This window comes from Carassius gibelio, chromosome A8 (assembly GCF_023724105.1).
Source record: "Carassius gibelio isolate Cgi1373 ecotype wild population from Czech Republic chromosome A8, carGib1.2-hapl.c, whole genome shotgun sequence".
Lineage (NCBI taxonomy): Eukaryota > Metazoa > Chordata > Actinopteri > Cypriniformes > Cyprinidae > Carassius > Carassius gibelio.
The window spans coordinates 21,632,378-21,655,299 of NC_068378.1; the positions used below are offsets into that span (position 1 = coordinate 21,632,378).

At 37.8% G+C, this 22,922-nt stretch overlaps 1 protein-coding gene across 1 annotated transcript in view; it reads left to right on the plus strand.

The window, feature by feature from the left end:
- LOC128018863 (xenotropic and polytropic retrovirus receptor 1 homolog) overlaps nucleotides 1-22,922 on the plus strand; it is a 71,430-nt gene continuing 48,508 nt past the window's right edge. Inside the window, exons 1-2 of the mRNA XM_052604694.1 lie at nucleotides 1-449; nucleotides 5,360-5,411. Coding sequence (XP_052460654.1) covers nucleotides 381-449; nucleotides 5,360-5,411 — 121 coding nt within the window. The 5' untranslated portion in view covers nucleotides 1-380. The remainder of the gene's footprint in view (nucleotides 450-5,359; nucleotides 5,412-22,922) is intronic.

Here is a 22,922-nt window from a genome sequence, read left to right on the forward strand (position 1 = left end):
CACGTCGTTCGCCCAGTGCGCGCTGATGGCGGACAGCAGCTACTTCACAAACGCCTCGAGTCCGGAGAGAGAAAGTCCCTTCCAGAGACGCGCGCACCGGGGCTGTAGTGCTGTCATTTAGGCACCTGTTTCGAGAAGTAGAAGGAGGGAACTTTTAGTCCCCTTGTCTTGCGGGTTTCACTTTGAACGGGGTAATATGTGGGACCGAGGAATAGTGAACTGTGATACACCGGACAGGATTTAGACGGAGCGCAACGCAACGCAACGCGACGCACGCCGCTCTGTAACTTAGTGACATAAATAACAAAAGCACCGAAAGAAGACGCTGCCCGACCAGAGGATATTATCATCCACCGACTGTGGATATCTGCTCCGCCAGCATGAAGTTTGCGGAGCACCTGTCTGCCCATATTACTCCAGAATGGAGGAAACAATATATTCAGTACGAGGTAAGATTTATTTAAATAAATAAATTATTTTGCATGCTGCACGTAGTCCCTATAGTTCGCAGAGATTGTGAAGCAACTCGGATGTAGCAATATGAATCTTCAGCGGGCTATTTGATTTGAACAGTTTGTAATTGTGAATATTGCAGAAGCTATGAAAGACTGTTTACAGGCTTAAGTTAAGTTCTCTCTCTCTATAGATAGATAGATAGATAAAAACGTGACCTAAGTTAAAACAATAAGGTGTCTGAAAAATAAACACTTTGTTTGTTGTTGCAGTGAAGTACACTATATGATAGCCTACTGCATAATATACAGTAGTATGCATCACATACATAATTTGTCTCTTTATGTTCTTTGATATTAATGAGAGAACCATTGGCAGCTTTTGCATCCCTGCATTTTTATTTACATTTCAATCAACTTTTTGGTGTTTCCCTTTTTTAAATTTCAGTTCATAGCGATTTTTTTTCTGGTTTGTTGACACTCACAAATCGGTGCAGCATGGAGCATTGTCAAACACCGGCTGCATATTTGGGACAAAGGAGGAGAAATTGCGTTAAAAATATCTATGTTATATATTCTGTTTTAAACAGAATTGTGAAGTTATATTAAGTGAACTAACCTAAATTCTTTAAGTTTTTATTTTTAATTTTTTTGGGATTAAGCCAGAAAGGTCATTTGATTTAATCAATTTGCTCGCCCACTTTATGTCTGCGGCAATTCATTTGCCGAGTGTGGGAGTTTAATGTATTTCTGCAAATATATATATATATATATATATATATATATATATATATATATATATATATATATATATATATATATATATATACACACACACATATATATATATATATATACATATACATATTTAATGTAGCTTGATACAACAGTAATGATGATTTATGCTTGTTAAACTCTTATTAAATATATAATAATGCATTAAAAAAATCATGAAAGGTATTTATACATCATGTCCTCTATATAAGGTAGGTTTGCCTCCTTTTCTTCGTTTATGAAAGGTTTAACACAGCTGAAGTCAATGTTTTCAACCAGCATTAGTTTTATGAGTTATGAACAAAGAGATTCATGCCCCATCACTAAATATATCATGCCCCAATACCTAGCTTCTGCTTCAGTATAATCTAATTCCAGTTAAAATAAAACATAATTAGGAAAAAACTACATTTAATTACATTTAAGAATTACTTGTTAAGAAATTATTATTATTATTAATGAGTGTCGTGTAATCATTTTTTTATCTTATGCTGTTTTTGTTGACATCTGAACAGTGGATGAAAAACGTTTTTGTTTTGGTCATTCAAACTGTTGATTAGTGAATAATTTCAAGCAAGATTTTAATTTGATGTTGGTTTATTTACTGTTTCTATGCTGTGGAATTATTGACTGCACCCTTAGACAATAAATCAGTCATATTTGTTGTGTGATTGTGGATGGTCAAGGCTTCAGCATCCGTCTTGGCGCAAAGGAGGAGAAATCCTTTGTCTGGAGCATTGAATCTGTAATCAGACGCAGAACCCAGACAGACATGAACTGTCTGAAACAAAACACATTTGTCCATGAAAATTGCAGTGATTGTCTGTTAAGAATCATTCTAGTCATTTTTTGTTCTTCTAGTTTGGCAGATTGAATAGTCTTTGACCATTTAATCAAAAATATATGCATCCGTTGCAGATATTCTCAGGTGCTTTAGTGAATGCTGCCACTGTTGCATCAAAGATTGATTGATTAATGTTGTCTTCAGGTGGACTTTCATTGTCAAACCTCAGTTACTAGCCGCATGGAAAAATTCCTAATGACCAACCTGCCATAGACACTACCAAAGAGTGTTATATGGATCTTCAAGCTGTATTTACACCATTGACATGACACAGATATATGATTAGCAATATCCTTTCCAGCACTGTACTGCCTTATCAATGAACTATCTGGCTCTATTCTTTAGATGTGATGATAGATTGTGCAGAAATGGGAGTCTAGGCTCTGATTTTCTCTGGGCAAGATGATGACAAACATCTATTTTCAGCTACATTCAATATAAAATGATCCATTTCAGCTCTGTCTTATAGAGTGTGTCTCAAAGAAAAGCAGAATGTATTAATGCTTGGTCATTGAAATCCCTCTGTGAGCAGTTAAGCCATGATTACTGGATGGACTCGTCTCTGCTCATCTATTGCATTGCCGCCTGTGGCTGACAGTGCCATAGAAAGTCATTAAGAAGCAGCTCCACAGGCTCTGTGCAATAAAACTCCACAAACTGTTTTTAAGGAACGTGTATTGTTACTGTATATAACATCTTCAAAGAGGATGACCTTGAAAATATTATGACATATTGAGTGATTTACATGCAAAGGTGGATAGAAGATTGCAATAATAGAAGGGTGAAAGAAGGCTGATGACATGTTTAGATAACTGATTGAGTGATGATAAATTAATGAGGTCTCACACTCCAGGGTTGTGCATTTTAAGTAGCTGTATCTTTTATTTGCCTTTAAGGCTGAATAAGAAGGGAGAAAGTGAAAACTTTTGTTTTTATGGAGGTTTCAGAGGAACATAATCATGATTGTCAATAGAACAATTGTAATATACAGTATATTTAGCAGAATCATGTTATAGCCGAAATGACTACATCAGGAGATTCTTCTGACTAACTTCAATACTGATTCATGCAATGAGCTCAGTGATTTCTGCTTAATTATAAAAAATCAGTACGGCTCACCACCAGAGAAAATATGAGTGGTGGTGGATGTTCTGTTCCGGTATATTTAACACATGTGAATGGCAAGGTTTTGTGGGTGGTTGCTAGGGTGTTGCTTTTCATTTCCTAAGTGTTCTAAAAGTAGTTGGTTGCCAGGGGCTTCTGGGAGGTTGCTTCATAGGGTGATTCTCTGCGGATGCTAAAGTGTTCTGGGTTGATCTTAGTGAGTTTCTGAATGGTTTCTATGTTGTTCTTGTCATTTTATTAGGTGCTGCTGTGCAGTTGCTAAATATTCTGAGTGGTTCTTTATGTTTTCTATGTGGTTGCTAGTCTGTTGTAGGCAGTTGCTGTAAGGCATAGCAAGGAAATGTTAGGCTTTTGCAAACTGCAAAATGAAAAGAGCCCACCAAGTATTTGTGATCCCTATGTAGGACTTAGATCCTTCTTTTAATGTACATCTGTGAGATTAATTTGCAACTATTTTATCGTTCTCAGGTGGAAAATGTTAGTCCTATCATATTATGTTATGTATAATTCATGCGTGTGCGCCAAATTTTTAAACCTAAATGATTTAGAATAAATCACTAAACCTAACCATGAGCAATAGTTCTATAAACTTGCCTTATCAAAAATAAACACACATATATATATGGCTTGCATTGAGCATGCATTCAGGATATTTCTTCAAAGCAGCAGGTCTGCTTACTGGCTGGGACGTATGGATCTTGCAGGCTGACTTCACAGACCTGCTGTTCGTTCACACATGCATTGACACACACGTACACACACAAACACATATACACACAGGGACTTGCGCTCTCTCTCCCACTGGGAAGACATCTGCTGCCAGGCTCGCTGGACGCAAAGATCTGCCGAATCTCACAGTGATGCATGCACACTTATTTCTGGAGGGTGGGCAGATGTATAATGCAAATGTATCCTGGTTACAGTTATTGGTTGTATAACTTGAATACTCTGTAGAGCACATCTAGCCTTCATGACATCTTGTGTCATCGGCATCATTGTTATGGCAGTGCCGCCATCTTGACGATTCTCTCATTTCATTGGTTGACTCACTGGCCAGGCTTTGACCTTGACTGTGAGATTCGTTTATAGTAAAAAGAAGGGGTTCACAGCATCTGTACAGCCCCACTTGAGTTGGCATTTGTTGGTGTTCAGCTTGAAAGACGGATGTCTGCTTAGCATATAAATGTTCTTGATTGTGATTTGTCTTTTGTTGTGTCTAGATATGCATTTCAATCTATGCTATATATTGAATAAGCAGTTTTCTGCACTGACAGCAGCTTGTGAAGTAAATTGCCAAATAATGTTTCATCCCCTGCGTACTAAATGTTTACGTTGACTACATCCAACAGATCTTATTTATTATATGAAGAAGTGAGTCTGTAACTTATCCTTCATTGTAGAAGTGTTTTGTCAGGTAAATGAAAATTTGCTTGATAGGCTAAATTGACTGGTTTTATTATTGTAAATATGTATTTTACATTAATTTCAACATATCAAATGATACAGATATATATTAATATATTGGTTATTTTATTATTTTTACATGTATAATTTATAGCTTTAATATAACTATTAATATAAAAATTTGATTTAATTGTCCTTTATGTTGCAATAACTGCACTTTTTTAAAAATCTGATATTCTGATGTTTTAAAGCAAACTAATCAGCTTTTTTATATTTATGAATTATCTTCAGAGCCTCCGTAAGTTAAAGAAAACCGTTTTGCTCTTGAATGAATGAAACTAAACCAATTACAGAGATCAAATGCAGTTAAATTACTGAGGCAGCACTACAGACATAGAATCAAAAACCTTTGGGATCAAGTTATATGTTTCACAGCCTGAAGTATCTGGAAACAAACCATGCATAATTCTCCAGTGATTTTTATTATCTGCAAGGTTAATGGCATAGTGCACATATATAATGGAACTGATTACACATTACAGAGTTTAATATTTGTGTTTAAAGAAATAACAATACTCTTATAACATGCTATATCAACGTTTGAAGTAATCTCAATTAGCCTACATATCCTGAAAGTCAACTCTCTTTGCCGTGACAAGTTGCCTTAATAGGCTATGTAAGCCTTCTGTCATCATTGCCCTATTGACCTGCAACATAAGACAGTGATCTCATCATTACCGTATCTATTTGTCTGACACAGGCTTTCAAGGAGATGCTGTATGCGGCCCAGGACCAGGCCCCATCCATAGAAGGTAAGGAAACTCCCGTCGGAGCATGCAACTGACCAAAACCTTTTTCCATTCTGTACTCGTTTCCACCCTTGGATGAACTCCTACTATAAATAGAGGAAATTTCAGCACTGCCACATCTCTCACAAGACAGTGGGGTAGCTCGGCATAGCTATAATTAATACAGGACGTCAGATGTCCACCGAGGTGTGAGGGTGACAGTGTGTGACGTGGAAATGGTTTATCTGAGTGACTGTCGCAAAGAAGTAAACAGAGTTCTTGGGTTTCAAGTCATTGAGTCTCAAAGTGATGCAGCTGATTTCCTTGGCAGATGTTTCAAGGTGAATTTTGGTTGTAGACTTCAGTGATGAAGTATTTAATGAATCCATTCCTCTAATCAGTGTTTCATGTGGCATTAAGTTTCATGACAAAGCATGACACAACATGCTTTGCCATGATATGAAATGATATGATGCGAGAATGAATTATAGTTTAAAGTGTCCTATGAGACAGAGCAGTTGTGCATATGTTTTGCCAGAAACAAGACTGAGTACATCATTCAGAACAGTGCCAGACACCTGAAGAAGGTCCACACACAGTTTGGCACCCATCTCTCAGAGAACGAACAACTAACAGCCCTCAGGAGATTGTGTGTGTGTGTGTGTGTCTATGTGTGTGTGTTTATAAAGACCTGCCAAACTATAGAAGAGATGTTCTTTCCAGTCAGTGCTTCTGTATGTCTCTGTCAGACATTGTGTGTGTTTCTGGCAGGCCACTTTGACCTTGTTTTTGGAATTCAGGGTTTTCGTTGAGATGGGAAATGAAAGCAAAGTTGGCATGTCTGATTGTCAGAATAACAGATTTATTGTGTTAACGTTTTGGGTGGAAAAGAGGAAAAGCCTGAGCTGCATTTTAATTGGGTTTTTCTTGCTGGCATACAAATACACTTTATATAGATATGTAGTAACATTACTTTCATCCACAGGTTGCTTGTAACAAACGCATGAATTGTTAATATATTAGTTGTGTTTTCTATGGCCAGAAGCTTATATTTAGGCTTTTAATTCATCCCACATATTTAAACGTGCAGCTTATTGCAGAAAGTGTGTATTACTTTTGAAAGCAATCAGAGCTTTTTTTTTTATTATTGCCAGGAGGAAGATTATTAAATGGGTAAATAATTAGGACTGCAATATATCTGAACCATATTGGTTATAGGCCAATATCGTAATAATTTATTATTACTGTTAAATGTAATCTTTATCATAATTAAAAATGAATATATATATTTTCATACTGTACATTATGATGTTTTTAATGCTTTAATTCACTTGTAGCATTTAAAATGACTTTTTTATTTATTTATTTTTTATATTAGTAATTTATCTGCAAGTAATTTTTTAGTAAGTGCATGATGCATCTCTAGACAAAACTGTAGACTTGTACTTGAAAATTAAAAATTCTGTCATTTATTTAATCACCGACCACTTGTTCCAAACCTGTATGAGTTTCATGTTTTATGATATCATGTAACCACAGGATTAAGCTAGTCTTAATCTTAATGATAATGTTGCCAGTATATGGTATTATAATCAATGCCAGTGTCTAAATCCAGAAGATAAGAATTAATCCATAAAGATCAATGGCTTTCTCGCTTTCCCAGCATTCAGTTGAAGCCCCACACAGTTTCCAGTATCACTACAGCTGTGGTGCGGTCTTTTCTTCTCTTCAAAACCGCTTTGATGTCCCTCTGCAGGGAAAGTGGATTGATGGAAAATAGAGAAGAGGAATAAGCAGACTTATTGAAGCACCTGTCATGTGGCTTTTCTATTAAGTTTCTTGTCTATCAAAACTCTTAACATGATTTGTGAGGCTTAACACAGTAGTTTTTCAGATATAGGTTTGCAGTGTCAGAGTCTGTTGAGATCAAGTGATGATTTTATTAAATAAACCTCTCATGAAACCCTAATTACCACAGCTAGATTTATGAGGAACCCTTTTCCTTCACAGTCTGCAGAGTACAAGAGGAGTTTTGATATTCTGTGAACACACCGGTGCCCCAGGGAGGCAATTTATTGGGTTATTACGGCCCTCTCTCTCTCTGGTCTGATCTGATATAGTCATATTGAAATCTCAATATTGAGAGAGGGGCAGTTCAAAGTGTCAGCATTCCCATACACTGTCAGGAACACAGATCGGCTCAATATGCTAACGTGTTCAGCTACGGAAATAAGCAATTGAGGTCCCTAATGGGACTGAGGTACGTGAGTGTTTTAATAAATGCCTTGAAAGATAGAGGATGAAAGATCACTGTAAACTTGCTGTAGACCTTTATGCAAGACCCATTTTTTGTGCCTAACTTATTGTATCAAACCTAGTATGCTAACTACTCAAACATCATTTCAATGCACTTAAAAGATAACCACAAAGAAAGCAATCTCAGAATGCAATGCAAGTTCAGTGCTATACAAAAAGCTTTGATAAAAATATTTTGTTCGACTATAAAATGATTGAATAAAGTTGTTTATTAGAATTTTTGGTTTATTTGAGAAATGGTTCATTAGCTTAGCAATATGCTAACACAATCAACTGTGAGCAGATTTGTGGCAAACAAAGCTCATTAGCATGTGTTAATAAGAGCTTGAGGGGCTTGCCAGGCCACAATTATTACATATTTTTTTGTAAAGGACAGGAATGGTTTGCCCATGGTTACTTAAAGGTCATCTGACTCCCACCACAACGTGATTCATAACATTGTAGTCGAGTCTCTCAGCTTAGCTTGCCAGTTTAAATCTCATCAGTTTAGCTTTAATTGAGATAAGTGTATTCAAATAGCCTTCGTGAGCGCTTTCTAAGACTTTTATGGTTTTGGAGTCTCATGTGGTCTTTAACCTGCACTGCGGGCCTTTTGTCTCAGCCCAGCAGTGTTAATTAAAGACGAGACCGCAGTGAAGGAAAAATGAGTGCTAGCTTTCTTTTTTGCTTGCTTATGGAATGGCCAAACCAGGTGAGATGTGGATGTGGATTTTTATTGATCTCCATAGCAGAAATTTAATATGGCACAGCAGCACCACAAATATAAAAGAAAAAACAAACATTAAATAAAATAAATTCTATAAAGAACAACAAATAGTAATATAAAAATTAATATATGAGATTGAGGCTTCTTCCACAGGCAGCATACAGAGGAAGGTAGGCGACATGTCTATGATACTGTATAGTTCATTCGATTCTGTCGATTCTGTCACATTCAAGCTAAAACAATAAAAATGGCATCTGAAAGTTAAGGTCAGTTTGTGCGTAATGTACTTTTATCATAATTTATAGTGAGAAATTTGTATTGTAGTAATTAAGTATTTGGTTTAGCTCTAAAGCTCTCTCTGTTTTATTGTAGAGCATTAAACCTTTATGCTGCCTTGGGGGCTAGTTCACATAGAACACATTTTTCCATTCCACTGTGCTGCCTTGTTTTTTTTTTTTTTTTTTTTATGTAAACACAATAGATGGATGTGTGTTTGACCATCTCTTGCCATTATAAAAAAGCAGCGCTCCAATAAAAGACAGTGCAACTTATTTCACAGCCAATGTATATTAGATCAAGCTACAGTAAAATAATTTGAGCATTACTTCAGATTTACAAACAATAACTACAGTAATAGACAAAAGTGAGTGCAATTTGTTCTCATGAAATTCAGGGGCTTAGCAAACAGGGTGGGAAATTAGCGAGGGCTTGTGGCATCAACGCCACCATAATGAACAGAAATGCCCCACAAATTCAAGATAAAGGGGCAAAAATTGCCCCTGCACAAAACAATTGATTATGGCTGTCACAATTAAACTGAAATGTGAAAATTAGTGAACAGTGTTTATTCATGGAATTAAATTTTGATTCACTCACACTGCGTCCGATTGCTTTTTATGCATTGTTGTTGTTGTTGTTGTTTTTTTTTTTTTTTTTTTTTTTTTTTGCAGCATTGAGCAATCACACGTTTCCGCTGAGCGGAATGCAATGGCCAATCAGAGATGCCAGTTTAAAGTTTAACAGTTTAAAGTTTTTTGATTGATTGAAGTAATTGGTTAAATTCAAGTGTCTGACATTAAAGACAACACGTATACAATTATTAAGGTGGTGGTAAAAAATTGCCTAAAATAATGTAGAAAGACCAAAATTTGCCCCTTAATGGAAAAGTTAGTTTCTGACCCTGATATCAAACCATCAATGTAGAAATTTCTAAATTTAATGATACTTGATTATATTTTATTATGGGGTGTTATTTTGTATGACCACATTGAAAATTTTGAAAATTTGTGTCAGTCTAGTACACTAAGCTGCATATTTTGGTTGGGAACTACGCACTTAAACTGTATGAGGCTGTATGACTGACACCACATTACCATCCACAGTCTTTTTTCATTATTGAATGTTTATATTACTTTTTTAAACTGACATAATTTCAGCAACTTTTCATATAAAGATCACATTTCACAGTCCTATCAGTTCCATATGGATGACATGAAGTCTGTGTATAGTTTTCCTGGTTGAACATCCTTTAAATATCCAGCCATTTGGGATGTCTATTAATGCATTAGTATCTGAAATCTTGTTTTATGTTTCTGTCTTTGTATTGACATATTCAGGACCCATTCACATTGAATCCTCCAGCCTTTCAAGGTTTAATGATGCTGAATCAATACTGGCAGAAAAACAATTGTGTGCATCTTCTGCTACTTTATAGGTTAAGCTTCTGGTTGGCTGGCTGCTTGGGCACACCTCCAGTAATCCAATAGAGCGAGAGAGATGAGGTGAAATTATCTTCCTGGTTTGAATAATCACAGGGACATAAGAAAGCATCTAGTATAGAGTCCTGCTCTGTATAGAGCAAGAAACAAGGGAACTGGGTGACCTTGAATCTTTTATTTGTAGGTTGCATACACCCATGCAAATCTTTACAAACAAAACAGCTGCATTTAAATTTATCTTTCAACACTGTAAAAAAATGCTAGTAAATTTAACAGAACAGAAACTTAAAATACTACAGTAAAAACCTGTTAATTGGTTGACTTTAAATTACCTTAGTGTCAGGATCTTGGCAAGGAGGAACTCAGGTGCAGACAGGATTCAACACAAAAGGGTTTATTAAATACAAAAAGGGAAAACAAAAACCCACGAGGGGGAAAACAAGGGCTAGGGTAAGGACTAAATAACCAAACAAGACAGGGCTGACCAGATAAGGACACTAAACACTAACTATAAACAAACAAACACTCACGGTATACAGGATACAATCACAGTCACCAGTGTGGAACACATCTGAGGAGCACATAAGTAACACAATGAACCGACGCAAGACAGAGCACACTAGGAGATCTAAATAGGGGGAACAATTAAGACACGACAGGTGACACAGATAGGGCAATCACGACACGACTAGGATAACAAGGGGGGCGGGGCAAGGGAACGAGACAACACAAGCACATGGCCCAAAGACAAGGCCATGCGCTTGTACACAAAACAAGGGTCTGTCATGATCCTGCCTCAAGACTAGGAAAAATCAAGGACACGAGGGCAGGATCATGACAGAACCCCTCCCTTAAGGAGCGGCTTCCAGACGCTCCTCAAGGGAACATCAAACACGGGACATGACTGACATGACAGACTGGGACACAGACACAAACCAACAAGACATGACTAATAATAACAAAGGCAAACATGAAAACACAATGGCAGGGTTAGGGTGACAAATCAAAAAAAACAAACAGGGAAGGGGAGGGGGCGGGACCACAAAGTTCATGGGGGACAGACCAGGGCGGGGGGGTGGGGTAGGAATCTTAGGAGGACAGGATGAAGGCTGACGACGGGGGGTACGGGCAGGTCTGGGTGGTGAGGGGCGGGGAGGGGTCTCAGGACAACTGACAGGGGACATGACAGGAGCAGACAAGGGACGCGGGGCAACACTTACGGGACGCGGGGCAAGACTTACGGGACGCGGGGAGACGACAGCTGGACACGGGGGAACAACATCTACTGGACACGGGGCAACATCTACTGGACACGGGGAGACAACATCTACTGGACACGGGGGGACAACATCTACTGGACACGGGGGGACATTAACGGGACACGGGGCCACATCAACAGGACACGGGGCCACATCAACAGGACACGGGGAGACAACGGCTGGACATTTGGGACTTCTGGGGACAGGGTCAGGGGACAAGACAGGACTGACGGGGATTTCCAAAATTTGGACAAGACGGGACAAATAATCAGAAAATGCTTTAGCAGCTAGGACAATTGGCATCTCCTTATGAGATGAGACCGACTGTACAAGAGTCTTTGCTGCAGAGTCGGCCGCGGCTCTCTCCTCCGCTCTCACGACTGCCGACTTGAATACGGCTTTCCTCTTTGCCGCCTCGGGCACGCCAGCGCTCACCGCTGCTGGCTCGGGCACGTTCACCGCCGCTGGCTCGGGCACGCCCTTCGCTGCTGGCTCGGGCACGCCAGCGCTCTCCGCTGCTGGCTCGGGCACGCTCACCGCTGCTGGCTCGGGCACGCTCACCGCTGCTGGCTCGGGCACGCTCACCGCTGCTGGCTCGGGCACGCCAGCGCTCTCCGCTGCTGGCACGGGCACGCCAGCGCTCTCCGCTGCTGGCTCGGGCACGCCAGCGCTCTCCGCTGCTGGCTCGGGCACGCTCACCGCTGCTGGCTCGGGCACGCTCACCGCTGCTGGCTCGGGCACGCCAGCGCTCTCCGCTGCTGGCACGGGCACGCCAGCGCTCTCCGCTGCTGGCACGGGCACGCCAGCGCTCTCCGCTGCTGGCACGGGCACGCCAGCGCTCTCCGCTGCTGGCACGGGCACGCCAGCGCTCTCCGCTGCTGGCACGGGCACGCCAGCGCTCTCCGCTGCTGGCACGGGAGGAGACAGGGTCACAGGACCGGCAGGCCCCCTCTTCCTCCTCTTCCTCCTTGGGCGCGGTGCAGAGGCCACAGCTGGGTCAGAGGCGGGTTTGGGGAGTTTGGTCTCGGGCAGGGCAGTCTCGGACGCCGAAGACTCAGAAGTTGACTCCCATGAAAACCGTCTCCCTCGTTTCATGGGGAGACTGCTGGCTGTGGAGGGCACCTCAGGACTCTGGGAGGGGCTTGCCTGATCCCCCAGGGTTGCCACGGCCAGGACACGATCCTCAGGGATCGTTGGCAGCTGGGTAGGTGGAGGGGACCTCTGTGGCTCCTCCTGGGAGATGCTTTCCCACAGCCGGGCATAATTACGGAGGACCCATTCCCCCTCAGGCGAGTATGGGAGGGTGACCCCCTTCCTGTCGGCGGGGGACGACGTCCAGCACAGCCTCCGGAACTCTGCCTGACGCTGAAGCTCAGAGGCCCTCCTGCCTGCTGAGTTCCTTGGTGGTCGGTTCATTCTGTCAGGATCTTGGCAAGGAGGAACTCAGGTGCAGACAGGATTCAACACAAAAGGGTTTATTAAATACAAAAAGGGAAAACAAAAACCCACGAGGGGGAAAACAAGGGCTAGGGTAAGGACTAAATAACCAAACAAGACAGGGCTGACCAGATAAGGACACTAAACACTAACTATAAACAAACAAACACTCACGGTATACAGGATACAATCACAGTCACCAGTGTGGAACACATCTGAGGAGCACATAAGTAACACAATGAACCGACGCAAGACAGAGCACACTAGGAGATCTAAATAGGGGGAACAATTAAGACACGACAGGTGACACAGATAGGGCAATCACGACACGACTAGGATAACAAGGGGGGCGGGGCAAGGGAACGAGACAACACAAGCACATGGCCCAAAGACAAGGCCATGCGCTTGTACACAAAACAAGGGTCTGTCATGATCCTGCCTCAAGACTAGGAAAAATCAAGGACATGAGGGCAGGATCATGACACCTTAGCACTTTATTTTTAATGTGAGGTGAGTGTGACCATTTGGAACTTGAATGTGCGAAACTCAAAATCAAACAAAAATCATATATGTCATTTTACTATAAAAATAATTTTGTCAAATTTATTTTTTTTTCAAGGAAATACTATACATTACCATATAATTTAACGGTGAAAAAACGTAACTTTAACAGGGTATTGTTGACAGTGTAGTGTATGCATGTGTGTTGTATATGATGCTCCCACAGCTCATTTAAAGCTGAGTAGGGCTCTTGTTATGCGGAGCTGTGAAAAGCTTGTTGCCTGCTGAGAGAGCAGCCAGTGTAATTAGTGTTTGGGGCTCGTTCTAATCAAAGAGCAGCGGACGCCATCATTCTCTTACTTTCAATTTGAGTCTGTGGAGTCTGGACACAGTTCTCACACAGACGTTTTCATGGACCAAATCATCTGGTTCATAGTCTTTTTTTTTTATCCATTTATATTATTCGGCACACTTGATGCACAAATGATTTTCAATACACATGTATTAAAAAAAGATCAGACTACATTTACCTTTAATTCTGCTTTTTGTTTGCTGATTAATATGGTTTGAATAAGCCATCTTACTGACCATCTGGACTACATAGAATTCCTAAAAGAACATTTGAATACAAGGTTTATGTAACCCAATTAATTAAAGCCGTGGCATAAATAATACTGGCATATACTGGCATTTTCATTCTCCCAGCTCTTGTGCTGCAGAGGTGTATTTTAGTTTTGTTCATCCTGTTTTAGCCTGCTGCTTTGACAGACATGTGGTTGGTTATTTTAAGTGTAGGACGTCTTGTTGTTGTTATTGTTATTCGGCACGCGTGTAAAGGTGCCACATCTCTCATTAGCACAGATTCCGATCGGGCAGCTTTGGGAGCGCGCTGTTGCCCGGTTGTGCTGGCCCACGGACACAAGGCCAGGCAGGGGCCATGTTCAAGGTGGCCCACTAGCTTTGCAGAATCAGCACAGCGCCAACCCCCCAGTGCTCTGCATTATTGATGGACTTCTTCACAAGCTGCCTCTCAGATGTGAAGCTCGCTGTTAATTGTGAACTAGCTGGAATGTTTTTACTTCCTTCTTGGTGGAGAGACAAACACGCTCAAACTCTGTGATGAATAAATTAATTGTGTTTGTTATAAATGAAGTAAATTTGCTCTGTTTATGAAAAACCTTTATGCTAGAGATATTTGTAAGGTGGATAAACATAAGGTGTTGAGCAGAACATTATTTTATTGATTAGGATTTGATTAGATGAAAATCAGACTTTATTTTATAGAAATTTTAGGGGAGAAATAAAAAATTTTCAGGGAATATTCAGTTGGAAATTCATAATTTGTTTTATTATTTATCATGTTTATTTGATCTGGTTTGTATTATTATTTGATCTTTATCTTTATGTATTTTATTGCTAATTTTATTGTATATAAAACTAGCAATTTTTTCCACCACTGAAACAACTATGTATTTACTTCAGAGTAATGAATAAGTAATAAAAACATGGACAGTTAAAAAATGTAGGAAAGCAAATAGGGTCAATTTTGATTTCATGTAGTCTTTTAAGACTAATGCTGTGAGCTTTTATACTAAAAACATTCAAGAGGAGCAAAAAAATGGAAGTGAAATGAAAGCTTGCAAAAAAAAAAAAAAAAGTGGTTGCTGAGGGACAGGCATTTACAGAAGAAAAATCACAGAGTGAGTGAAAAGACTTTGTAAGATACTATAAATCTCTTCCTCCTGTACTTGAGTGTAACATTTCAGAACAGGACCGTTTGAAATCTGACATCGACAGCCTGAACTAGCACACAGGCCGACAGCCAATCGAGAAGTCCTAGGCTGTAGGAGAAGCCCACATCTCATGTTAAATGCAGTTGCCTCAGCTACAGTAGCTTAGAGCAGTGAACCCCAAATCCAGGAGAGATGAAGTCCATCCATTATTCATCTGTGAATTACATCTAGGCCGAACAGTGTTGGGGATTGTCAGGAGGAGGGGAGGACAGGAGGTTATGGGAGACAGCAGGAGTCAAGGTCTTATTTGAGAATGTGCGCTTAAGCTTTTAAACATCTAAGACAGCACATGATGGATGCACATATGACTCGCTGTTTCAATATCCAGAAGCCACAGAATGTTATCCATAAAGATAAATTGAAAGATATGTTATTAAAAGAGTTAGCACATACTTATTATTGCAGTTTAGACAGTAAATGATTTAAGACATTGCCTGATGTGTAGCATAAAAAAAAACTATAGGTTCATTGCAGTATCTTGAAAAGCAAAGAATAGAATCGTCACTTGGATTATAAAACATTTTAAATTTAGCCACTATCATATGACACACTGACATTTAGTAAATCCCTTCGTAAATGAGCCAAGGAATACACATTTTAGTTCTTCCTCTAAAACAGACTATTGAGTTTATTCACTTTCTCTTGATGTCATATGGGAATATGGGAGACATAAATGGCTCTGTAATGTTTGTTTTGTCAAACACATTCCCTTTCATTTATATTCACACGCACATATGCGGGTGCAGTGTCTAAGGGAGGAGGTTGAAATTAAACTATAGGAGGTGGCTGTGCTGCCATATGCTCAAATTTCTGCCACACATTCAAAAGCACGTTTTCCTCTTGTTTTGTTGTCTTACTCTTGTTCGCTATGATCTCTGGTTTTATACACTACCATTCAAATGTTTGAGAGCAGTAAGAATTTTTTTTTTTATTGTTTTTAAAAGTCTCTTATCCTTGGTAAGGCTGCATTTATTTGATCACAAATACCGTAAATAGTAAAATAGTGAAATATTATTAATCTTATTAATTATGATTAATTATTAATTTTAAATCTTTTTTTCTGTCTTAACAAATTTTAAACTAATTTATTTAAGTGATTGCAAAACTGAATTTTCAGCATTATTTACGCCAGTCTTTAGTGTCACATGATCCTGCAGAAATCATAATATGCTGATTTGCTGTTTAAAAAAAGATTTCTTATTGTTATTAATGTTGATAACATTTGTGCTGCCTGTGTTCTTCGGGGGGGGGGGGTATACTGGATAAAAGGGTTAATTTTTTTATTTAATTATTTTGAATGGTAGTGTGTTTTCACAAGACAAAAGGAAACTAAAATTAGTTTAACATTACTGTTCACACAGCTAAGTTGGTAGAGTTACAAAAGAGCATTGGGCCATTGTCAAAAGATAAATATATTTACACACACACACACACACACACACACACATATATATATATATATATATATATATATATATATATATATATATATATATATATATATATATATATATATATATATATATGAACCTATACATTAAGTTTCCATTTGATCTGAATCAGCAACTGTAGTTTGTTCAGCAATATTTCAGCAAGTAAATTTGATATGCATACTGTTTCCATCCCTATAAGGTCATCCTGGGACATCCGTAGTCTTTTATGCTATCTCCACTTGCACTTTGATAGCTGCAGTCTGATTGGTTGTTCGGTCTCTAGTGTGTCTCTGCGGAGCAGATTGTGTTGCTGAGAGATCTGCTGTCTTCAACACATTCATCTTTAATCTATATTCTAATGGGCTTTCTCTCCAGGGAGTTTACAGGTGCCAACACCCCCATAGCAATGTGAGAAAATTGAGCAGATCTATACAGGATGTCCAGCAAGTGCTAAAATACGAGGGTCCTTTTATGAATTCACGTGCTGTTGTGGGTAAAAGTAGAATTTAAAAAGTCTTTTGTAGTGTAATTGGTTTCTTGTTTGTCATCATGCAAGTTTGTCACCTTGGCCTATTTGCCTTTTTTATCAAGAGCCCATTTAGGTTAGGAAATATTGTACTTTTTTTTTTATGGAGTCTAAATTTATCCTAGTGCCTTTGTCTTCCAAAGCAGGTGTATTTCATTTGAGTGTGGCCCCTTTGGGTCTGTGTGTGTTTGTGTGTGTGTGTGTGTATTCCCATGCTGACTAGGATCCTTTTATGTCGTACTGTAGCCCAGAGCAAAGCACAGACTGGAGAAACTCTGCTGACATTGATAGGCCTTGGTTGACATTAGAGGAAGGAGGAAGAGTCCTGGAGCTCATTTCATCACACATGAACACTCACAATGCACTTCTTGTTAACTAACTCCATGACATGAAGATCATAAAAGCAGCTTTCCCATTTAATTTGCATAAAAGAATCATCATTGTATTTAATCACTGACGTAAACAGGGTATTGTCTTCAAAGTCTTCAAAGTCTTCAAAGAAGAGCCTTCAGATATAAGTCATGTAGGAGTTATCTGAAAAGCCAGACACTCTGATGGAAATGGTTATATGAATTATTGATTGTTATTGTTCCCGGTCAGCTTGATTTATATTAAATGATAAATTATTCACCGGACACCATTCAAAGGAGAAGATGTGAGATGCAGGCCCATCTCAGCATTCTCACCCTGATTTTATTGGATTGGAAACTGAATAAAAAGTACGCAACCATCAGATTAAGTAAACGAGGTGTGTTTTGAAGCTTTTTATTGTCTTATTTTATCACGTTTTATATTATGATTATGATGAATAGCTCTGGTTAATCCGCATTGATCTGTAGTTGTTTTTTGGGCACCAGTATGCAAACTACCCACAGCTCAGCAGACCTAATATTTTTTTAGTTTTTAGGGTATTAGTTATATTTATTTGAAGGAAATATTCTCTGGTTTCATTGAGCCAGAAGTTTTATACATGTACGTATTGATAGATAGATCACCTCAACATCTGCTGGTAAAGCTTTTAGAGAGTGACCGTGTATCTCTTTGAATGAGAATGCAGTGATTATCTGCAATTTACAATTTACGTTCTCGCCTGAGGATGAAAGCTTATTTCAGCACATCCTCGAATTGCGGGTAATGTATTTGAGATGAGTATTAATAAATCACCAATTACCTCTGTAACCTAATTGTAATCCAACACCAGAGTCTCTCACGCTTCATACAGATGGCCCACGTAAGCCCTGGGGAAGAAACGATGGAGACGGAGAGAGGAAGTAGATAAAAGGAGAGACTGGAGACTGGAGGCGGGGTCAGTGAAATGAAAGAGGACTCAAGATTCATGTAATATACTTTCATTAGCAACATATGCTGCTGCTTTGTGTAGGTCTTTATTAGACAAAATTACTTTTTTTTTTTTTGATGATGATTTAAGTATGTATATATACACACATTTATTTGACTAAATTCAAATAATATTGATTAGAACAAGTACAATATAGTTTAATATATAAACATTACCTTTTATTATTTATTACATTATATATATTTTTAAAATATGAAGAGTTTGGTTCCAAAACGCAATAAATCCATATTGATTCATTTGAGTAAAATGTGTCTTCTTTACCAAGAAAGTGGCATGATGAAAACCACTATTTTCTGTTTCAAACTTTCACATAGCATCTTTAGGTTATAATAACATAAAAAATTAAAATCCAGGTTTTGGTTTTCAAAGATTTATTATAAAGTTTTATAATTTTTTTCCCCCAAAATGCAAAAAATCCATGACCATTTTTTTCCGTCAAAATGCAATAAATCCATTGAATCAATGTGAAAGTAATTTTTCATATTGAAACTGATGAAAATACACAACATAGTAAGTTGATCCACATATGACAGCCTCTGAACTTGGTCAGTACTAATTATATTATATCAGAATCAGAATGAGCTTTATTGCCAGGTATGTTTACACATACGAGGAATTTGTTTTCGTGACAGAACCTCCGCAGTACGACAGAATGACAGCGACAGAACATAAAACACATAATAAAAGAATAAAAAATACAAATAAGTAGATAGTGAATGACAATATACAAATCGACAATTGTAGGCATGTATATTACAAAAAAGCAGTTATGTATGAACATGTATATTATGTGCAAAATTTAAGTGTATACTAAGTATGTGTGTTAGATAAATAAGTGTATGTGTATATAAATATAAAGTGTAGTGTGTTCAGCGTTATTATCAGCTGTTCATAAGATGGATTGCCTGAGGGAAGAAACTGGTCCTGTGTCTGGTCGTTCTAGTGCTCAGTGCTCTGTAGCGTCGATCAGATGGCAACAGCTCAAAGAGGGAGTGTGCTGGATGTGAGGGGTCCAGAGTGATTTGACAGCCCTTTTTCTCACTCTGGATAAGTACAGTTCTTGAGTAGAAGGGAGGGTTGTACCGATGATTCGCTCAGCAGTTTGGACTACCCTCTGTAGCCTTCTGAGATCAGATTTAGAAGCTGAGCTGAACCAGACAGTTACTGAAGTGCAGAGGATGGATTCAGTGATGGTGGAGTAGAACCGTTTCAGCAGCTCCTGTGACAGGTTATATCATAATCAATACTTATATACAGGCACTGGACTAAAAATACATCATCAGTCATCGCTTCCAGAATTAATTCAACGGGTCATCTTGTTAATGCTATAAATAAATTACAGCAATAAAATAAAATTTCATCATGAACAAGAACATGAACAACAATATCATATTAGACCACAGAAATTCCAAAATGACATTTCCCTTACATTCAGCTTCCAAAAGTGCATTCATCTTTGCCATGTTGCAAACATTTAGTTGACTAGTGCTATGTGCTGTATTAACAAAAACATAAATGGCATTAATAAAAACACTAACACTGACAAGCTACACAATATCATGTTCATAATCGAATTTGATTCATCTAATGAATGCAATATAGCACTGCTTTTCTGTGATCTATGGCTCTGTGTATTAAATTTCGCTCCATCTAATAGCCCATGATGGAGATTTACTAGTACTATTAATCACACAACTGGCTTTGCTGACAAGATGCGCATGACAATCACATGCAGTCCTCGTTTGTTGATCACAAAGTACAAAGTAGAGGAGTATAACTAAGATGCGGAGTGTAAAAGCACCACCAGAATGGTGCGCCGTGATTGGTTGAGCGGATGTATCACATTCGGCAAAAAAACTGGCGCTTGTCACGGTTTGGAAAAAAGGGAACCAAATAACTCTGTGAATATCATATATATAATAAAAATGTACTTTTCAATACCGACCAGAAAAAAATACTGATTTTGGTGGAAACTCAATTTATAAATATATATATATATATATATATATATATATATATATATATATATATATATATATATATATATATATATATATATATATATATATATATATATATATATATATATATATATATATATATACATATATATATATATATATATATATATATATATACATATATATATATATATATATATATATATACACGTATGTAATATGTAATAAGATATAATTTAAATTGATCAAAAGTGATTGATAAAGGCATTTATAATGTTACAAAAGATTTCTTTTTTAGATAAAAGCTGTTCTTCTGAACTTTCTGTTCATTAAAGAAACATAAAGTTCTACATAATAATAATAATAATAATAATAATAATAATAATAATAATAATTAATGTTTTTTTTTAGCAGCAAATCAGAATATTAGAATGATTTCTGAAAGATCATGTGGTACTGAATACTGGACTAATGATGCTAAAAAAAATCAGAAAGCTTTGTAATTACAGGAATAAATTAATTTTTAAAAATATATTCAAATAGAAAGCCGTTATTTTAAATAGTAGAAATATTTCACAATATTACTACTTTTGCTGTATCTTGGATCAAATAAATACATACTTGGTGAGCAGAAGAAAAAGGAAATTTTTTTCAAAAAATCTTAGTGTTCAAAAACATTTGACGTGTGTGTGTGTGTGTGTGTGTGTGTGTGTGTGTGTGTGTATATATATATATATATATATATATATATATATATATATATACACTCATACACATTATTATAATTACAATTTCAGAAATGTCATCAAGTAATGACATCATGTGATCTGACCTTTTTATGTCTGGTTTGTGACATTCATACGGTTTATGAAAATTAAGTTCTTGCCATCAGAGTAAATCATGTTAATGTTAATGAATGGTGTTAAATAATTAGAAATGTAAGATAATGAATATGCATGCAAATGAAATGTTAATTTAGTCAGGGCAACTGTTATGATTAATAGACCCACTGGATTTTGCAAAGATATTACTGAAGTGACATTTTCATTACTTTCCTGAAAAAGGATAGTAATAAAACTTGCTTATTTTATATTTTTCCTACTGTTAAATATGTGCATAGAAGTGCATTTGAAAAACCGTTTAAGTGGGCATAAGCAATGTGCTAAAAGCCACTCTGAACAGTTTAGCAACAACTCAGTTGTGATTATTTAGCAATTTATTTAGCAAAGGTCTGAATGGTTTGCTTAATATTTGAAATCCTAGATTTTTAAATTATATTTCCATTAACCATGTGTCACTGTGAAAAAATAAATGAAACCGGCATGGTCAATGTTGTATTATTCAATCAAGCATGGAAATTGCTTATAATCAAATCAAACTGAGCAAAGCATTCCCGTATATAAAGCCCTGCGTCAGGATGATGGAAGAGGAACTCTTAAGGGCATTAGCAGTGGGATTCAAACCACCAGGCCGTCAGGATATCTCTGTTCTGTGTCAAAACAAGCACAGGAATGACACGGGACAAGAGCTTTCCATCTCTGCTCATGTGCTGTTTACAGGTCACCTGTAAGGCCATCCTTAAAAATATTCTTGTTTGCCGTAACCCGACTGACCCTGTCAATTTAGGGCCGACTGAATTTTTTTTTTTTTTTTTTGGTTTTAGTCCGACCGACTTGCCGATTGTAAATTTGCGTTTAGACCGACCAATTTTTATTTTTACTCTTCAAACAACTATTACAAAAACAATAAAATAATATTAATTATATTTAAGTAAGTATTGTAAATATATAAATTGCCTAGGCCTATATACAAACGCCGTGACGTCATATATGTTTACACTATTGGTTACCGGGTGTCACACTATGGCCTGTGCGTTTACTTCGTCTCCTCTCATTCATTGTCAGAGTAAACGGTTAACGCTTGGTAATGATGGCTGCGGCTGCAGTAAACAAAATGTTTGCGGTAACTGTTCAAAGTCATATGGGTTCAGGCACCATAATACATAAAAAAAAAAAAAAAATTTAAAACAGCTCGACAGTGCTTTAACTTGGCACGAAGTTCTGAAAAAACTGTGCCCAGATCTTTTCCCATTCCTTCTCCCGTCTGGTCTAAAACCGTGACCGAGACGACTGTCACTTTATGTTCGAAAATCTATTGCACAAATCGATTGGACCAACCAACACAAGTTTCGAAAATTCTGATTTAACTACCCTCTGAGCGTTTTTTTTTTGGAGCACTGCAGCTTCGGACACACGCACATAATACTTCTGCACAATGTTTCTCTTTTTACAACAGAAATGTGAATTCTGCCGGTATTAAGTATCATGCTTACAGATACAGATTCGGGCTAGAATCGCCTAGGGCTGTCAAAATAGCAAAATAGCATGAGATGAGATGCAGTTGGATGGGGAACAAAAACCCAACCTAAAATATATAATATACTTAGGCCATCCGCACATTGTCTGCATGTCCTTTTCATCATCCGCGTGCAGGCATTTTTTAAGACCGCGAAGACGGTGCGCGTA